The 20,299-nt window shown below is 36.0% G+C and overlaps 2 protein-coding genes across 3 annotated transcripts; one reads left to right on the forward strand and one right to left on the reverse strand.

The window, feature by feature from the left end:
• Positions 1–3,750: 3,750 nt before the first annotated feature.
• LOC112513420 (FHA domain-containing protein FHA2) lies at positions 3,751–10,391 on the forward strand. Its single transcript, XM_025119678.1, has 3 exons — positions 3,751–4,503; positions 7,967–8,124; positions 10,072–10,391. Exons 1-3 carry the CDS (start codon positions 3,864–3,866, stop codon positions 10,279–10,281), a joined length of 1,008 nt encoding a protein of 335 aa, XP_024975446.1. The 5' UTR covers positions 3,751–3,863; the 3' UTR covers positions 10,282–10,391.
• Positions 10,392–11,866: 1,475 nt separating this feature from the next.
• LOC112513219 (ethylene-responsive transcription factor-like protein At4g13040) lies at positions 11,867–18,475 on the reverse strand. Of its 2 annotated transcripts, XM_025119420.1 has the most exons (8): positions 18,257–18,428; positions 17,291–17,338; positions 17,059–17,115; positions 16,436–16,560; positions 15,145–15,226; positions 13,611–13,785; positions 12,667–12,788; positions 11,867–12,222 (listed from the first exon to the last, which is right to left on the reverse strand). In XM_025119420.1, exons 3-8 carry the CDS (start codon positions 17,096–17,098, stop codon positions 12,089–12,091), a joined length of 678 nt encoding a protein of 225 aa, XP_024975188.1. In that variant the 5' UTR covers positions 17,099–17,115; positions 17,291–17,338; positions 18,257–18,428; the 3' UTR covers positions 11,867–12,088. The 2 variants fall into 2 exon arrangements, with proteins under 2 accessions (XP_024975188.1, XP_024975189.1); XM_025119421.1 differs by lacking the exon at positions 17,291–17,338 and having other exon boundaries at positions 11,898–12,222; positions 18,257–18,475.
• Positions 18,476–20,299: the final 1,824 nt, after the last annotated feature.

Here is a 20,299-nt window from a genome sequence, read left to right on the forward strand (position 1 = left end):
CAAATTAGTATGCAATTGATATATAAAATTAGTATGAAACTCGAAGATTTTACATTACCTTTCTAACATCCCTTTGTGAACCCGTTCCGCCTCGTGCACCCCCTTTACTGCTTTGTCTATGAATATTAGTCCTAGGCCTTCCTGGTGGTCTGACATCTTTCAATGGTGCATCTTTTTTTTCATTCTTGCATGATCTACTGTTATGACCTGCTTCATTACAATTGATACATGTCATTCTTCTTCCTTGTCTTCCAATCTGTCCTGTTGAAGTCAATAATTTTTCCACTGCATCCCTTCTTCTTTTAAGTTTTGGCCTTCCAGCCAATCTTCTTGGCAACGGCGGCAAGGGGCTGATATGATTGGTTTTCGGCCACATTTTGATTTCGTTTAAAGGTCTTAAATAATGACAAGCACAAACAAGAAAATTGGCTTTCCCAGTACTCCTAGATCGCTAATACCATATTACAATTAGGATTCAAAGGCCTGACTCAGTAGGATAGCATATCAGATATATAGATATAGTCTTCAAATCAGCAAACTAATCACAATGCAGAACTAATTCTGAATCACAATGCAGAACTAATTCTGAATCTAACACAACTGGGATTCTAATACTAACCATTTGAGAACTTAATTTTGAATTGTCAAGATTATAACTCGGTATCAAACTGTTTCCAAATGAGTACAGACAAGAATGGTTGCTCATCGTCATTCTTAAGTACATTAATAAAGAAACATTTGACTCATAATGGGAAAAAATCAATTTTTTCAGATTTCTAATAGGTAGTAGCCTAGTAGGTATAACATGTTGAAAAGGAGTTTGCATTAAGCTAACAGTATTTGAAATTAAAGTATTAAACACAAAACAGTTGCACAGAAAAAGCAGACAATTTTGGTTAAGCAGGAAAAATATCTAACACATACTCTGAAAATAGTTTTAAAAACCATAACGCTGACTTCCAGCCTATTATACTTGAACAACAAATTGGCAAGGCAGTTCGAACTCTGGGATGGTAACACCAACATTCCAAGTCACTCAACACATGTATAACATAGTTTGAGGTATCTATTCAAATACGAAAATTAGAGAAAATTGAACATTACAAGCATGTATATGGGAAAAACTATCATCATCAATTACTCTAGATTAGGCACGAGACTCTTTTTAAGTCATTAGGCACCCGACTCCCTTAGATTACGTCTACTTAATTAATTCTACATTTACGATAAAAGCCGCGGATAAAATATATTTGTACCTTTCAAGGTTGAACATACTCATAAGGGAAGGCAAAAACACATTTTTAATGCTCAAAGACAATATAATAGTATGTTATAACTAACCTCTTACTTCTAAAGATACATCAGACCCTGATGAACATTTTCAATATGATAGAAGAGCAATAAGATTAGCAAGAAAATACAATATCCGSGTGCAGGGCAAGTCAGACCTGTTGCTTGGTACCTGYTTTGTATCATTAATTACGTTACACAGGAATTTAGAATAMTAGTAAATTAAGGCATAAGGATGAGTGCGCCCTGTTACTGAATCCATTTGAGAGCATAAAATGAGAGACATCATACGGTTATTTCACTTAAGTGGGTAAAGGTGATCCCTAAACCTGTACTGAAGGCACATCCAATGTGCTCGGTTTTGGAACCCAATATGTTGGGGCAGAGGATGCCACCTGCTGGTTGGTTGGAGCAGAATACACGCTGGTAATAGCAGGAACAGGACAACCCATTGTCTGTGCCAGGAGCACAACAAACCTCTATTTGGCTGTAATAGTCTGCCCATTGTCTGTGCTCTTGCTGATATTGGAGAGGTATTGCAGCAGCATTGTAACAATATTGATTAAACCCAAATTTCGATCTAAATTTGCAAAATAGTTGCCAATTTAGAACCTTAACACCTAATTAACACACATAAACATAAACACAAACACTTTATATGCACATTAATATGAATCATTTGTTTCTAAGTGAATCCTATTTTTCTCTGCCTCTTTTCTTGAGATTTCATCTCTAATCACAGAGAGACAAACAGAAAGTATCGAATCATAACTACAGTCCGCATCCATTTCAATGACATCAGAACTACATAGTTGGAATCATAATCACAGAGAGACAAACAGAAAGTATTGAATCCAACCTACCCATCATGCTACACCATTAAGGCAAACATATACGGCAAACAGACATGGATTCTCATGACACAAGCTATGAAACAGAAAATGTAAAACATATAGAACTTACCTGTTGGAACAGGATGCACGATGAGGAAGTCGATGAGATTGAGTCGATTAGGGTTTAGATTTGATCAGGAAGAAGATGATGAGAGTCGATTAGGCCAAAGAGGAACACGATGTGTGCGATTGAGGGATTGAGGGTTTGTGGGTGAATGAACAGTCATCAAGAAGAGGAAGAGAATGAACGGTCTAAACAATGAGAGGGATGAAGGTTTTTCATTTTCAAAAATTGTTTTTTACATTAATTTTTTTTAAATGACAAGTAGGATATCTATGTGTAACATGTTATCCTACATGGTTTCCATGTCATTTTAAATTTGCCACGTCAACAAAGAAAAACATGTTCAAAAGGTAACAGGTTACCCAATGCTATAATGGGTAAATTTTTGAAAGTACAATACCCTAATAAAAAATATTTTGAAAGTACATTGCTGTAATAAGAAAAACTGAAAGTAAAATGCTATAATAAGGAAATTTGTGAAAGTAGGTTGCTATTTTGTGCATTTTGCCCAAATACATAATTAATTAAAATTCGTCGATAGCATTCATTTGTATATATATGAATAAATTATTTATATTTAATTGATGACTAATTTGACCACCATTAGAAACTCTAACACAGAAACATATTAATAAGTGTGAAAGACCGTGCATGAATCTTGTCGATGATATTATTTCACCAATGGATTAGCCACAGAAACATGTTAATAACTATATATATATGCTTTATGTATACTAAAATAGTACTCGCAAAATGCAGCAAGACACATCTCGATTTTAATGTTCTATTTTATTATTTGTTTCTATCGATGTTATAATACGATTTTATGTGTTTTTAAGAAAAAAATAATGATTTTATTTTTGAATAAAATATAAATTTGAAGATATCATTAAAATTTGAAAAAAATATATCAATGTTAATATCAAATCAACTATTTACAAATTCTCATTTTATGTAATTTTATTTATTTATTTATTTTATTATAATTTAATTTAAATTCAATAACAAAATAATTTATTTTTTGTTTAATAATATAACATTTTATAAAGATAATAATTAAATATTCTGTTATAATTTAATGATTATCCTAATTATATTTTAGATTTTTTATATTTAAAATAAATGTTTATTCTGTATTTAATTATGTTTATCTACAATTAGTTACACAAATTTAAAAATGAAGTTTTAATAAGTTGTACTTATGCAAAATCATTTGTAATCTTGAATTTTAAGTAATATATATTAATAAACAATACTTTACGTATAAAAAGTGGTTTTTAATTTTTTTTGTCAAATGATTTATAATATAATATATATATATATATATATATATATATATATATATAAAGACTTTTAGGCAAAAATTCTAATTCTTGAGTAATAATATGAACATATATTTTTTAATTTTGACGTAAAAAAACTTTTTAACATAAATGCTGTAAAAAATAAGTTATGAAAATGAATCATAATTGGCAGGTAAACAAAACCAAAATACAAATTGCAGCGAAACCCTCGTCGATCTCCATTGTTGCCCACCAATTCTTCCTCCAACAATGGCCGACTGGTAGACCCCTCTCCAATTCCCTTCTGCTCAATTTTCACTCTCACACAAGAAGATGGGAAGCAGTAGCAGCGACGTTGAAGCAGGATTCGCCAAGCTCCAAGGCGAAGACTTCGAATACTATATGCAAACCTACTCCATCATCCTCGGACGCAACTCCAAGAAATCCACCGTCGACGTCGATCTCTCTTCCCTCGGCGGTGGCATGAACATCTCCCGTCACCACGCCCGCATTTTCTACGATTTCCAACGTCGTCGTTTTGCCCTAGAAATCCTCGGGAAAAACGGTTGTTTCGTCGAAGGCGTTCTTCATCTCCCTGGCACACCACCTGTAAAGCTGGATTCTCAAGATCTTCTTCAAATCGGTGATAAGGAGTTCTACTTTCTGTTACCCGTTAGAAGCATCCTTGGTGGTCCAATTGGGCCACCGCGTCACCACGTTTCAAACCCTAATTCCGTGACTAGTTACCCGTCTCCTCATCTCATGGCTTTGCCTCCTTCTGGTAGGGTTTCTGGCGGGAAGAAGAGTGGAAGGGGGAGGGTTGTGACTGATTTTGAAGATGCTTATGAAGATGATGAGATGGATGATAGTGGAGTGACTGGGACGAAGAAGATAAGGAGAGGTGCCGGAGATGGGCTCGATGCTTATGCATCATATGGTGCTCCGTCGGGTTCCGGTGGGAAATCACATTCTGGTTAGTAATTCTATATTTTCTTTCGTGTTTTTGGGTGAACAATTGGTGTAACAGTATATGTTCACAGATGGGAAACTAAAGTAAATGTAAATATGAAAATAAAAAGTGATCATAATGTGATAATTAATTCAATTATCAACAAGCCAGTATGAAATTAACCAATTAGAAACCACATTACATTAAAGGGTATCAAGAGGAGGGTAGAAAGTAGGCAAATAGGCTCCTTGTGTGGGATAGTTTGGTCTGATAGGACCACATTTTGCTTAAGTTTCTAGTTTGCTATATTCATTAGTTTATACTTGTATTACATGTTTTATCTGATTACATTGTCTGCTTGCACACCATTGGATCATTATTTAACCTGTTCCCTCCATTACCTGTCATATTACCTATCTTATTGCATGCTTGCACACACCTTTGCTTCGTTCAGAAGCAGGGGGCTTAAAGGAAACAGCCTCTCGATTCTAGTGGTTGAGGTGAGGTCTGATTGCATCCTACCCCTCCCAACTCTACTTTCAAGTCAGATGTACTGGGCTCATTTGGTTTGGATAAAGCCATGTATCATTGAGATGGTGTGCCTGCCTTTCTCATGCCTGATATACAGCCTATGGCCAAAGCTTAAATAAAGGGTGCACAAAAGTTTGCATGAATATTGATCATTCAATCGAATTATATTCGTCTTAACTTTCAAGTACAAGTTCTCTTACCCATATCAGTATGCTAGTTGGTATTCATTCTTTACGTCATTGGGAGAATAACATTTGTTAGGTCATTGTAATATCGTCTGTCGGGTAAAAGGGATTTTGGTCACTGAACTATTGAAGTTGTTTATTTAGCCGCTCTCCTTATATTCTGACCATCTCTTGCCCACAAGTTCCATTTTCTTTTAAAAAATGGAAAGTGATTTCCCCGGCGTGTGACATGTCCTATAGAAGTGATATTATGCTGGTGCTCATTAAGGAGAAATGTGATGTACCCCGTGAAATTGGATGGAATTGCAAAACCAATCTAATGATTAATGGCGAGTGGTCACATTTAGGGTTTCTGGCTTTCGAGAGGCCAGAATCTCTCCACAGACTCAAGTCCAAGGGTTTACAAAACAGAATACCTTCTTCTAGACCCTCTCACATCTATTTATACAATACCCATGCATTACTAACTTGTACCATTTAGGCATTAACTACTTGTACTTAGTTTCCCAGATTACTAACCCTTAGGGTATAACAAAATATGACCCAGAACATGAATATTGTGAGCTGAAACTAAGATTAATGAGCGAAATCCAAAAAGTTGTTGGAACACAAGATACAATGGCCAAGTAAATAAATTTAATAGTAGCGTGGTCTAAGATGATTTTACTAAATAGTGCAGGGGCCAAACAAATATTTTTCCCCGGTCGTTGATGGAGGTTGTGAAGACTGAATATTAAGCATCTTAATTCGACACCTGACCGTAATACCTGCCTCTATTAGCCTCTAAAGTCCACAATGAGCATGGTTTTCCCTCCCTTATCAACTTTCTGAAGTTCGTTCCACTTCTTTCATGATCTTTTGCATGAAAATATGAGGAATCGAGACTTGAACATATCTGCTATTGACCAATGTTCTTTAACTCCCATTCTTATAAAAACAATTTTCTGCATTGGCTGTTGCTGAAGAACGATTTAGCTGTCTATTTGAGTTTTTTTTTGTGCTCCTGCTTTGGAATTGTTTGAGCAAATTTCTCTATGGTCTGTGCTGAGTGCCTGAGTTCCATATTGTTTGAAGTACTTTGTACCAAAACTATGTCAGTTTCGGGATTCAGCTTCCTCTGGATCAAACTATTTTCTTTTGAGGAGATGCAATACATGAATTAAGTTCTATTTTTCATTGGGTTTGTTGAAGGCGGACATGATCTACCTCTTCAATTGATCTTTGGTGCTCAAGTCCTTTATCCTTCAGTAAAACCAAACCAAACGCCCCCAATATGTCTCCCTTGGAGGTGGGGTTTGGGGGTAGGATGTATGCAGACCTGACCTCTAGCCTGGACAGTAGAGTGTCTGTTTCCATAAAGTCCCCCCTGGCTTGAGAAAAGAGTATCTTTCAGTATGGCTAGTTTATTGGAAGGAAAAACAAATGGCTTTTCAAATGCAATTAGCAACGAATTAGAGTATCCGAGACAACTATGATTGCATATTTGCATGTGATTCCACACCTTTTAGCATGGCTGCTTTAGTAAGTCCTGTTGAGCTGCTATCATGTAGAATACCTTGCAGACCTTGATTGTAATCAGTAACCCTTCTACCGATATCTATTGCATATCTTATGTGCCATTCTGATTCCGAAATGTGTATCTTGTTCCACCAGGGTTGTGTGTTATCTGTAGTTGTATCTGACTTATAGCACATACTCTTGGTATGTGGTGCATGGGGGTCTTCACAGGAACAACTGCTCTACTCTTGAAGAAGAGGTTAGCTCTGCGCACATCTTAACCTTCCTGGAACCCACCTCTGGGTGGGATATACTAGGCTTCTTTGGTTTGGTTTACTCCTGGTATGTGGTGCTACACGGGGTTGACGTATCAATATTTTTCCCATTACTTAGGAAAGCAGCTAAATGAATGGTGTGTTCCTCTTCTAGCTATTATGAGGTTTATTAAATCAGGGGATAATGCCTGTGGTTATAGCCAATGTTCTAAATGACGTGAGGCGTGATGTGGTGGCGAGGTCAAGCCTCAAGCTTTACGAGTTAAGGCGAGGCCACAACGTTTTTCAAGGCGGCATACACACACACACACACACACACTTGTATTTGTTAGTATTTTGAATGATACCGTACGAAGAACAAATAAAATTCATATAAAGTAAAAAACTAAAAAAGAAAGAAGAACCATTGATACCAAATATATAGAGCTTATAAAAGATGATATCAAGAGTGAAAAATCGGGATTAAATCTTTTGAATCTCTATCATCACTTCCTTCAATTTCCAAAGAATTCATGTTCGACTCTTCGTATACAGGAATGGGAGTAAGTATTTACCTATTTAAGGTTTTAGTTTTTAAGCTTACTTTTTATGTTTCTTTAAGTCTTAGGTCCCATACGTAATTATTATTTCTGTCAAGTTATATATTAAAAATAACTCCATACCTTGCAAAATAACGCATCGTAACATGGCATGATGCATTGTAACGTGGCATAATGTGTTGTAACGCTCCATAAAGTGTTACAATGCAAGCCAAGCCTTAGAATGGAGCCATAGGGGTTAACGTGGCAGCAAAGCCAAGCCTTGACATCATAACGAGTTATTTGGAATTATGGTGATAGCATGCATTCAACATCCATTATGGTTTCTTTTGTTGTCATGGTTATGATTTAGTCGTCTTTGTATACTTCAGATTCTTGTGATTGGATATAAATAGTTACTTAAGCACATGCCTCTACTGGTGTCTTCAATACTTGCTCTTTTTCTCTCTTGTTATTGTAGATAAGAAGTCCGAGGGAAGATCAAGAGTTGACAGAGATTCTGACAACCAGCAGCTGTTACAATTAGAAGAGAAAGACGTGGTGTCGTCTGTAGCTACTGTGCTATCTGACCTTTGTGGTCCTGGGGAATGGATGCCAATGGAGAAACTTCATTCTGAGGTAAGATTCGAGCAATAAGCATATCCTCGTAGTCTTAACGTTTTTGGCTTTCTGCCAATCCTATATGAGGTGGATTTCCTTTACTTAATTATTAGATATGGTCGAGTCTATCCAACCAGTATCTGCATGCATATATTTGGCATCAAATAAGCGTTTGCTCTTTCGTTAGAGAGGAACTGTCATCTTAGGGGCCGTTTACCCAACTCTTACCCGGTAAGATTCAGCACTTCTACTTAACTTACCGGGTAAGATTTTGAGCTATTAAAACGATAGCGTATACAACATTTTTATCCGATAAGCTCTTACCGGGTAAGAGTCCTTACTCTCACTCACTGGGTAAAAGTCTCGGTCCTTATCATCGCTCTTATCTGGTAAGATTCTCAATTTGTGCCATGTTCATCCGATAAGGTAAAGACGTAACGTTACCAGGTAAGCATTTACTGGGTAAGCGTTCTAATAAACGGCTCTTTAGATTTAGAAATCGGTCATGTGTGTCAGCAGAGAATCACCCATAGGGTGTGTTTGCTACACAGAACAGGACATTAAAGTACAAAAATTTGTTGTCCCATGTTTAGCTCGACAACATTAGATTGGGACAGGCCAAGACCTGAGTAGGGCAAAAATGTTTTTTTTCCTAGTGCTACCAAAATAGGTGGAACAAAAACCAGGGAGACGAGACAAGATTGATAAGTTACTAAACTACCCATCCCGAAACTAAACCCTAAAACCTTCAAAAATTCTTTCACCTACCTCACTCCCACTCTTCTAGTCCTGTCCACTTACCAAACGCACCAGCACCCATAGTGTGAGTACAATAGTAGATAAAATGTATGTAGAACAAGTTTAACGCTAAACTAGTAATCTATAATGTTTTGATACTCGTATGATGGTCCCCTGTGATAGACACAAAAAGATCAAGTTCACATAAAGCTTGCGATATGGTATAGATGTTCTTTAACCGTAAATGCTTGCTAGAAATAACAAATTTAAAAGGAGAAGATGTACAGTTACATCGGGATCCCTTTATACCAATTATTCAACATCTGATGACTGGTACATAACAAAGGTGGGTTCAACATGTGTACAAGTTCAGCTCCGTCCCTGCTAGCTATGAGCCGTAGCTAGAATTACTCCCTCCGTCCCAAATTAAATGTCCATGTGAAAACGCCATGGTTTTAGCTATGTGTAATCATAGCACTTTTTAGTTAAATAAATGACAATTTTACCCTTAATAACGTAAGGAGTAAGGAATTTCTTCATCTCATAATTGAGGGTAGAATTGGAAAGTAGACACTTCACACTTACCGAGCTTAATGGGACTTGCGTACAATTTTACCCTTAATAACATAAGGAGTAAGGAATTTCTTCATCTCATAATTGAGGATAGAATTGGAAAGTAGACACTTCACACTTACCGAGCTTAATGGGACTTGCGTCTTCTGTCATCTATAGATGACTGTTTGGTAGTGGCTTAATAATATATGAAGTGGCTTATTCAGTAAGTTTCTGGGGGGAGCTTTATGCAGAAAGCCAAGTTTTTTTTTACATACTTGTCCCTCCCATTTAAGAAACATGCTTATTCCCATCAGCGAAAAAACCCTCTCAAACAAAAATCTTCCCAATCTATATAGACAGATTAAACTACATTGACAACTTTATCCATACAAAACTTAATGGAAAACCAACCAAACAGCCCTTAATGCACTAATGCACCCGGAATGCATCGGATCCCACTAAAACCCCGTAGTTAAGTGGGGTTTGCTACCTCTGTTTGGTTTGGTTTGGTACTTTGGTTTGGTTTATGTGGTAGTTCCACCTTGCGTATTTTGGCCCTTGGAATTCTATATGTGGTTTTACTTTTTATAAACTCGATTATGTTTGTTATTATATAAATGATTGTTGTTAGATGGTTGACTTTTCTTAACGACTTGATGGGGGGTGGTGCAGTTGGTGGAACAATATGGGAGTGTGTGGCACCATAGTCGTGTTAGGCGGTATCTAAGCTCAGATGACAATTCCGGTCCCGAAGCTCAGGGAAAACCATGGTTCGGGCTGCTTATGTTGTTGAGGAAATACCCTGAACATTTTGTGATAAACACAAGGTCCAGAGGCCGCGTTACGTTGGAGTTTGTCTCGCTCGTCTCCCTCCTTTCATGATTGAAACCTACCTTGTATTTAGGCAATCAATGATGTGTAAACTAGTGATGGAAGTTGGTCTTTTGTTTAGAGTTTGATTATAATAGCTAATATGGGATCTTTTTAGTGCATTGCCTCTTTATGTTTCTTGAGTTCGTGGTTGTATTTTGTTCTTCATCTTTTGCTCATTTGGGTTTGCTTCAATTGTTTCAAAATCTAGGGCAAGTTGTCGGAATCAGGGTGTTAACGAGCCGAGTAGCTGGTTGTTTGTGTTAGGTTCAAGTACCTTTTTCAAGTAGTGCTCGAGCTTGAACTCGATGTTCGTTTACGAATTTGAGTTATATATTATACCTAAAATTCAAAGTATAAAAAACTCGTTTATGGGCTTGAAATCGAAATCGATTAGCTTGTTTCATTGGCTTGGGTTTGATGTTTTTTAAAATTTTGTTGTATATTCTATGAGCATATGAACATGTTTGGTTTGAAAAAGTGTATGCTTGAATAACTTGGTTAGATTTGAAAAATCTAATCGAGTTTTTGAATGAGCTGAGTCGAGCATTGGTATGATGGAGCTTGACGTTAAATTAAACGAGTTCTATTTTGTGTTTCAGATCGAATCGAGCTTGAGTAGAATTAAACTCGAGCTTGAGTAACTTATTAAAAACTCGAAGCTTTCAACACCACCAAGGTACTCGATTCGGGTCAAACCCAACATATGAAGTCAAATAAATTAATTAATTGGAGGCTAAAAATAAACTTGGAAGGGTTAACATAAATACCAAATCGAACAGACCCAGTAAGTTTCACTTAGAGGTACGTCTATAAGGGTGTGTTTGGTACATTCGACAGAATATAGATATATGTTTTCATGTGGAACAAACAGAAATAAAATGAAACAGACATATCCCATGAAACAAAGTGGAACACACCTACATTTACTAATATACCTTCAAAATAGAATCTAATTCCTTGTTCTTTTTTACATTTTATTTATTATTTAAATTTTATTTGTTGTATTTTATTCTCTTTAGACTTTCACTTTACTCTTCTCAAAATTCCATTTTTATACATTTTATATATTTTAGTTAATTTATGTAATTTATTAAATATTAATAATAAAAACATAATATAGAAAATATGTAAAATAAAAATTGAAAAAAGTACAAGGGTGATGTTTGATTGGTTTGAGCTTGACTCCTAAAATCCTCTTATAGCCATGGAGGTTCAAACAGAGAAGTAAAACAAAAGGTTTAAAAAAGATAAAAAATTTATGAATGTGATTTTAAGTATTTTTCATTTTATGAATACGAAATATTTAGGATTTTTTGATTTTGAGCTTTTTAATTATTATTTACATCAGATGTTTTTGTATTTTTTAAATATTATTTGTTAATTTTCATTTAGATTGATCATTTAATAAAAAAAACAGTAAACAAGTCATTAGAGATAAACTTTTACCAATCCAATCCTCTTATGTTCAGTTATATCTTACCAAACGTTAAACTGTCATGTTTTATAGTATCAAATGTAACCTGTAAAATGTATAGAGACTTGACCTCTCTTTTGAATTAGAGGAGCAAAATATGAATAAACAAAGCATAAAGAAGTTGAAATCATGGATGGCAGATATGGTGTAAGTAACATTTTGTGACTTTATATGATTTGATCATATAATTTTGTGATAGGGCACCAGAGGGGATTTGAATATGTGATTTCCAACCTCAAATACCATTCAATAACATTTGAGCATTATAACCTAAGAATTGCTAAAAATGGCTAAATTTATGATTAATAGTAATAACTAAAAAAAACCCGACGAATGCGAGCTTTAAGAGGCCGATGTCTCCGCATCATCAGAAGCCGAGAAGCTGTTTCCTCCTCGATCCACCTTCGCTTTCCGCTCACCGTTGTTCTGTGACGGATGCTCGAACTTCATCCGCGAAGTCACCCTTCTCTGATGTTCTGAGAAAAAAATATATAGCGAATAATTTTTGAATTATCAAGAATCATAAACCATCGTCGTTCTTGTAAGAATACAAAAAAAAAAGTAATAGAAAATGCAGTTTGCAAATTGAGCAAAAAAAGGCCAATTCGGTGGACCCGTTAACACCAAAAATGATCCAATCTCCAACCACACGGTATTTATGCCGTCTGAACAGGAAATATTTCATTCCCATCTCCGGCAAAATGCTGTTCTTTTTGCCTGCCGGTTGGAGTTTCCAAACGGGCACAATGACGTTTTTACCCTAGTGACGAAGATGCCGTTAGAATCGGCAATTCGTGCAAACTAGTGTTCTTTTTGCATTTTTGTCCAGAAAAATGGTTTTTTTTTTTTTTTAAATCAAGTAAAATGGTTTAAATAGTTGATCACTCGGAAAGATACAAAGATGGGGTGAGTCGAAATACTTTTGCTGTTGATTGCAGACCGAGTCATGGTTAAGAACTCGTCCCAACTCAGTTTACTGAGTTCGTCCTTCTCCTCAACCGTAAGCTCAAAGTTGGGTTCTCTACCACACATGAAAGCGGCCCTATACAAATTGCAGAACAAAATCAGACCCACATGCCAAAAACATCAAGCAAATAAACCAAACGAATCCAACGTAAGGGGAGAGTAAGATATAAGCAGACCTAACCTCTACGTAAAAGACTAAAGCGAAAAAACATCAAGCAAATTACCAAACTAAATTAAATCAAACGAAAGGAGCAGAGGCGGACCCAAGCATTTTTCAAGTGGTGACACAATTTGACTATAAATTATGAATATAGATATGTTGGTTGGTTCTTTATCTTTACGTAGAAGAGACTCATGTTCGAGTCCGATCTACATATATTTTAAAAACACAAGAGGTATATAAAAAACACCAAAATTTAAACTAAACAAAACAAATTTGACAACTATGGGATCCGAACCTAGGCCATTTGTACATAGGCAGAAGCATTTACCATCTTAGCCATTAAAGTCTTATTAAAGTCTTGTGCTAACATTTCAGTTTCAAAAACAATACCGTGCTTTAGAAACGTAATAATTCCCCTTACGATGAAACCATGAAGAGGTGGCCTGTGCCACCCTATCGTTCCATGTGGGTCCGCCCCTAGGAAGCAGTATATCCACCTGAAGTGGAGTCTGGAGAGGATAAGATGTACATAGACCTAACCTCTATCCCAAATAATAAAGCGGCAGACATCAAGCAAATTACCAAACCAAAATTAAACAAAACTAACCCATAATATCCCACTTGAGGTGGGTCTGGGGAGGGTAAGATATATGCAGATCTGACCTCTGCTATAAAGAGTAAAACGGAAAAACATCAAGAAAATGCTTGATTGAACCATATAAACGTCCGTTTTACCTGTCGTACAACCGAGCAGCTTCTTCTTGAGAGCCAACTGTGCCTAAATGGATCTGTTTCTTGTCAACTTTAATGGCAGCTTGCCATTTCATGTTTTTGTAGTATACCCCTCTCATTATGCAAGGTTCTTGATTCTCAAAATGCTTTCTTCGGTGTCTTTTTCGCCTTTTGAACACTGAATCACATATGAATATGGTCAAAACTCAAGTCAAACTGCAATGCAAGAGAATTCAAATCGAAAATGCCATTAATACGACATTATTCAGAGGCCTCATATCGAGAGTGTTTCTGATGGGGTTCCACATATTCTCACATGGTATCAGAGCCAAGGAACTCGACATACTGGGTCAATCTATACTTGTCTAGCCCCCTCTCGACACTCTAGGACAATCTCTGCACATCTAGCCTCTATTGGAGGGGGCATGGTCCCACATGTTCTAGACTTAGGGCCTGTTTGTTAGCAGCTGAATGAGCGTAATGAGGCTCGCATCTTATTTGCCCAACTATACATGACTGTTTAGTAGTGGCTTAATGATACAAAAAGTGGCTTATTTAGTAACCTTCTAGGGGGTAGCTTTATGTATAAAGCCAAGTTTTTTCCAAACCTGTCTCTCCGATTAAAAAACACTCCTTCCATCTATGTAAAAACTCTTCCAAACAAAAACCTTCCCAATCTATTCAGACAAATTAATCCACACATACAGCTTATCCATACAGGACTTGAAGGAAAACCAACCAAACAGCCCCTTAGACCATTTCTCCTCAATATATGTTGGAACCTCCCTTCTCACTTAAAAGGGCACTTTTGAAAAGTTATCTGATGGAGTTCCAGATATTCTCACAGTAAAATTCGCGTTTTTTTTCCGAGTAAACTATTTGGCTAATCTCAGTTTGTATATTTGTCAGATCAAGGGGCAAAATTAAATGAAGCCAATTTATGATGCATATTGACTTCTGATTTTAGAAAGGATGTTTGTTTAAGCATTAAGGGTGCATATGGTAGGCGGGACCCAGGTAGGACAAAACAAAAACTTGTTGTCCCATGTTTGGTGTGACAATTAGATTGGGACTTTATAGGATTGAGTGGGACAAAAATGCATTTTTTCCGTCCCACCAAAATAGGTGGTACAAAAATCAAGGAGATGTACAAACTTGGTAAATTACCAAACTACCAATGTCAAATTAAAACCTTAAAACCTTCCACAATTCTTTCATCTCTCCTCCTCACTCACACCCGTCCAGTTACTTCAAGATTGCGAGTTTGAGTCGTTGAAAGGTTCTCTTTACAAAGTGGAAGGACTTCCCACTTAGGGCTCACGATGGTAAAGAGTCTTGGTGCATTGGGGTTGCACTTATGTTAGATTTTCCCGGTGGTTTTCTAGGACAACTAGACCACCATTGACCAGATTCTACTTATTTCAGCTAACGGAAGTCAAATATACTCATAATCTTCTTCCTTGAAGTAAAGAGTGCAAAGTGGCTACATATATTGCGGGGTTGAAACAATTAACTTGAAAATTAAAAAGAGACAGACCTGGATGCTGAATTGGCTGCTTGTTAGATGAGCTCGATTCATTGACATTTGAAGATTCGGGTTCTTCATATTTCGCTTTCTCCTGGTAAAAACATGGGGAAAATGATAAAGAGAACATAAAAAACAGAAATCTTGAAGTGCAAAAGGTAACGCATTGATAAATTCATGGTAATTTTGTTCAATGCGACAGTAAATATCTTGAATAAGATAACAAAGATGAAGGGTGGCTCAGGTCTTCAAGGGTCTTCGGCTTTGTGAGAATCAAAAAGAAAGTATTTTATGCAGTATTTTTGCATTAACAACAAAAAGAATCTTCTTTTTATGGTAATAGTGGGTGTCCGGGGCAACTTGCACGCACCTAGACTTATCACATGGGGCCTGAAGTTAACAGTCTAAAAATCTTCAATGGCCCCGAGGAGACTTGAACTGACGAGCTACAAGGAGCAGCCCAAAAGCCTAGTCTTTATTTGTCGGTTGAGCTGGCCCTCAAGGTTTTCCCCCTAAGTTAAACGACAAATATATCCTACAGATGAATGATTACCAGAGTGTTCCTTAGTTTTTTTTGGGGGGGTTCCGTGAACCTCCTATATACAAGCTATATATATATATATATATATATATATATATATAAGCATGAAAAAGATGCCGTAAAGAGTGTGTTGCTATGTTAATAATTTTCTTTTTGGATGACACGGGAACCACGCTTGTGTTTGATATGTGTGGGACAGGACAGAACAAAAACTTGTCCCACATTTGGTGCAACACTCAAACTAGGAAATTACAGTGGGACAAAAATGACCAAAATAGGTAGAACAAAAATCAGGGAGATGGGAAAGATTGGTAAATTACCAAACTACCCATGACAAATTAAAACTCTAAACCTTGCATGATTCTTTCCCACGCCTACCTCATTCTCGCCTGTCCAGTCCTGTCCCGTCTGCATACCAAACAAGCCCAACCACTTGAATTTCGTGTTCAATATTGAGCTTTAGTTTAGCAAGTTCATATGAAAAACTCAACCAGTTACTAAGATCCTATGCTTTCTGTAATGCTACCAATTGTTCATCGAGCTTAGGCCTGATTCACTTCCAGTTTTCTTTTTCAAGACAGTTTTGTAAAATTTGAGCATAAAACAACCATAGCATAATGGCAGATCACCTAAGCAGAAATTCTTTATAGGATGATGGCATTAAGATGAATATAAGTCACTTAAATCACATATAAGATTCTAAATGCAATATGAATGTAATATTATTCACTTGTGAAGAGCATCAAGCTATGGAACCCATACCTCTATAGATTGGTCAATGTCAACCGAAGGTGTTGGATGCATGCTAACTTGTCTGGTGTTCTGTGCCCAATTACCAGAAGTTTGCCCATTTTCACATGATAGAAAATCTAGAGAAGGACCTCGCCCTGAGATTAACCATCAACACATCATCAACGTTATGATCATGGAAAAAAAGAAACCAAAAAAAAAAAAAAACAAATAAGCCCATGAACAATAAACCAAACCAAACTTAACCAAACAAGCCCAGTATATCCCACCTGTAGGTGGGGTATGGGAGTGAGTTGTACCTAGACCTGACATCTGCTATCAAAAGAGTAGAGCGGTTGTTTCCGTGAAGACTTGTGCCGATCAACTATTCAACATTGTTATACACTCGGGATTCACAAGAATACCAAAAATATGGTTTTTATACATTATCAAAGTTCAATACGTGCAAATCTCTCACCCTCTACCTCTCCAACTCCCTACCTCCTATCTACACTAGCTACAAATCCTGACCCCTAAGGGTCAGGTCTACGTACATCTCACCCTCCTCGGGTGGGATATACTGGGTTTGTTTCGTTTTAAGTTTTAACCCTCGAGACATCGACATTATAACAAGAAGCACACATGTGAAGATGTACCATAAAGCTTAATCAGTCTCTGTCGACGAATGCTCACCATAGCTTCCTACAGCAAAGCTAAACAATCCAAAGAAAGAATTACAAGTCATATACAAAGAGAAAAAGGAGAAAAAACAATTACAAAACCAAACAGATAGGTACAAGAACGCAAATATCATCGGTTCCATTGCACAGGAAGATAATAAAGCAAACGCATTTCGGGATAACAACAAGAAGATTTATCGATCATTACCTAATAAAGTTTTCACATGAGCCAAGATTGTATTCTATAAACCAGGTCCTGTAACAAAAAAAACAGTTCTCTTTTGGGATTAAATTTCAATTTAGTCCTAACATGAGCCTAATTTATCAAACCCCTTTTTATACCATGTTGTCCACCCTGCATTATAGCATTGTACATCATATACAAACAAATTGTATATTATGATCTTTGCTCAATAAGGTACAATTGTTGCAGGGCTTGAAAGGGGTTTAGAGCTAGGGGTTGAGGATCTTATCCATAGTGTAAATCGGCTAAGCATTTAATCGAACACCCAGAGGTCAATTTCAAATGCACAGAAATGGAGACTATGAAAAACAATGAGTTGCAGAAGGAGAAACCCCAAGTCAACTCCACTTCATGGATGATGTTTTGAATCGCTACTATGAATTAAAATAATTGGAAGGTTATGGAAGAAAAGATAACCAAAATTTTGTATTTTGTTGGTAATTCGAATGCCCAGATTGGGAAAATGTTCGAATTGCAGAACTTAAAGAGACCAACTTAAATCAAGAAACTTAGAAAACCCAATAAACGCACAACCCCAAATAGAAGAAACATCCTGCCAACTCGAAAGAGAATCACAATCAAGAGAAAAAATCTGGAAAAAAACCCATTTGTGTTCATAAAAAATAAGTCAACCCACCAACCTACCACCTTTTATGGAAGAAAGTTCGAGAAACACAAGAAACCAAACAACAAAAACGAAGTCTTAGCCCCCTTACTTATCAATAATCAATCAAGAAACCCCCAGAAAGAAACATAGATTTAAATTAAGTAACACACGAAGAAAAGAGATGATCACATCATCTTACAAAAACCTAATGTTGATGAACAATTTCGAAAAAGCCCTTTTGGGGCGATAAGCAAAACCAGAGTGGTGGGGACAGCGAAAACAGCCATTGTAGACGAAAGTTAGAGTTTTTGTGTTGCAAATACCTGAGAAGGTGATGAAAACTGCGCATAAACCAAGAGAGAGGTCACAAAATCAACTGGGGTTTTGATCTGGATGGTAGTGAATAGGATTACAAAGGCAAGGTGGTGAGGTTGGAGAGAGAAAGTTGAGATATAGATATATCTATATAGGTATATAATAGAGAGAGAGAGAGATTAGAGAGAGAGAGAGAGAGAGAAGGGGATTGTAGTTGCTCATGCATCTACCACCTTTTGTTTTTATTTCACCTCTCATTATGTTTTGTTGTGTGGAAAAGGGGAGAGAGGGGGTCAAGGGTGGTGGTTTGATGGTAATGTTCTTGAAGAGAGAGAGAGTCTTGAATGAAGGGTAATTATGTCATTTACTTAAACAAGTTTCAAGCTTTAAAGAAGGCTGTAATACCCTTTGTTCTTGTGGGTCTTGGGTTTTCTCTGTGTCAATTTACAAGCATACCCTTGATTGGAAAGAAGGATAATTGTGTCATTTACTTAAGCAAGTTTTAAGCTTTAAAGAAGGCTATAATACCCTTTGTGTGAATTTACCAACATACCCCTTGATGGGAAAGAAGGATGATCGAGTCATTTACTTGAGCAAGGTTTAAGCTTTAAAGAAGGCTGCAAGCCTGTAATACCCTTTGTGCTTGTGGGTCTTGGGTTTTCTTTGTTTGAATTTACAACCATACCCTTGATGGGAAAGAAGGATAATTGTGTCATTTACTTAAGCAAGTTTTAAGCTTTAAAGAAGACTGTAATACCCTTTGTGTTTTTGGGTCTTGGGTTTTTTTTGTGTAATTTACCAAACTACCCTTGATGGTCTTATTTGAATTTTCTTGTTCAATTGTTCACAATTTGCCCTTGGATTTGGTCTTATTTACCAAGAAAACCCACCAAAATGTGACGTTTTTTCTTGCACATGTACATGTTTCTTATTTGCAACCAAGATTTGTGTGGATGCCATTGGCATCATCTTTCCTATTCATTCTTCTTTTGTTTTCATGTGACAATGTCAATTGTGTAGGGTTTTAATAGTAATTTGGAATATTTAATTCAGTTAAAAAAAAATTATTTTATACTGATTAAACATTTGACTGGTATAAATATAACTATACAAAATAAACTCGATTTTCTTGCCTGAATAAAAAGATTAAAAAAAATTATTAGGATTTTTTATTGAAATAATGTGCTCTAGCTTTTGGGGCCTAACTTGCTTCCAAGCAAATCAGAGTAAAATTTTAATGGGAAAAGTACAATAAAAACCAATGAACTTTCTTGTTTGGAATGATTAAGTCCTTGAACTTTTTTTTGGAACAAATAAGTCCTTGAACTTTCCAAAACATGTTAAATAAGTCATTGGACAATTTTTTAGCACAAATAAGTCCTTGGACATTCTAAAATATGTTAAATAAGTCCTTAGACATTCCAAAAAATGTTAAATAAGTTCTTGGACAATTTTTGGAACAAATAAGTCCTAAGAATCCAAAACATGTTAAATAACTTCTTAAACTTTTATAGAACATGTTGGATACATTCTCATGACTTGTACAACTAGTTAAAATGGTAATTATTTTTTTGTAAATGTAAGTACTTTTTTTTTATATTTGTTTAATTTTATAAATCTAAATACTTTTTGGTTCAAAAAATATTTAGGGGCTTAATCGTTCAAAATATGAATGTTCATTGGGTTTTTTTCGGGATTTTTTTCACTATTTTACCACTTTATTTTTTTCAAAAAGTTATTTAACATGTTTTGGATTGTTCAAGAACTTATTTGTTCCAAAAATGTTAAATAAAAAAATTGTCCAAGGACTTATTTAACATTTTTTGGAATGTCCAAGGACTTATTTGTTCCAAAAATTGTCTAAGGACTTATTTAACATATTTTGGAATGTTCAAGGACTTATTTAACATGTTTTGGAAAGTCCAAGGACTTATTTGTTCCAAAAAAAAGTTCAAGGACTTAATCATTCCAAACAAGAAAGTTCATTGGTTTTTATTGTACTTTTCCCAATTTTAATAGTTACATAAAGTTTGCCTTCTTAAATCTTAAAT

This window comes from Cynara cardunculus (assembly GCF_001531365.2).
Source record: "Cynara cardunculus var. scolymus isolate 2C chromosome LG 5, CcrdV1, whole genome shotgun sequence".
In the NCBI taxonomy this organism is placed as follows: Eukaryota; Viridiplantae; Streptophyta; class Magnoliopsida; order Asterales; family Asteraceae; genus Cynara; species Cynara cardunculus.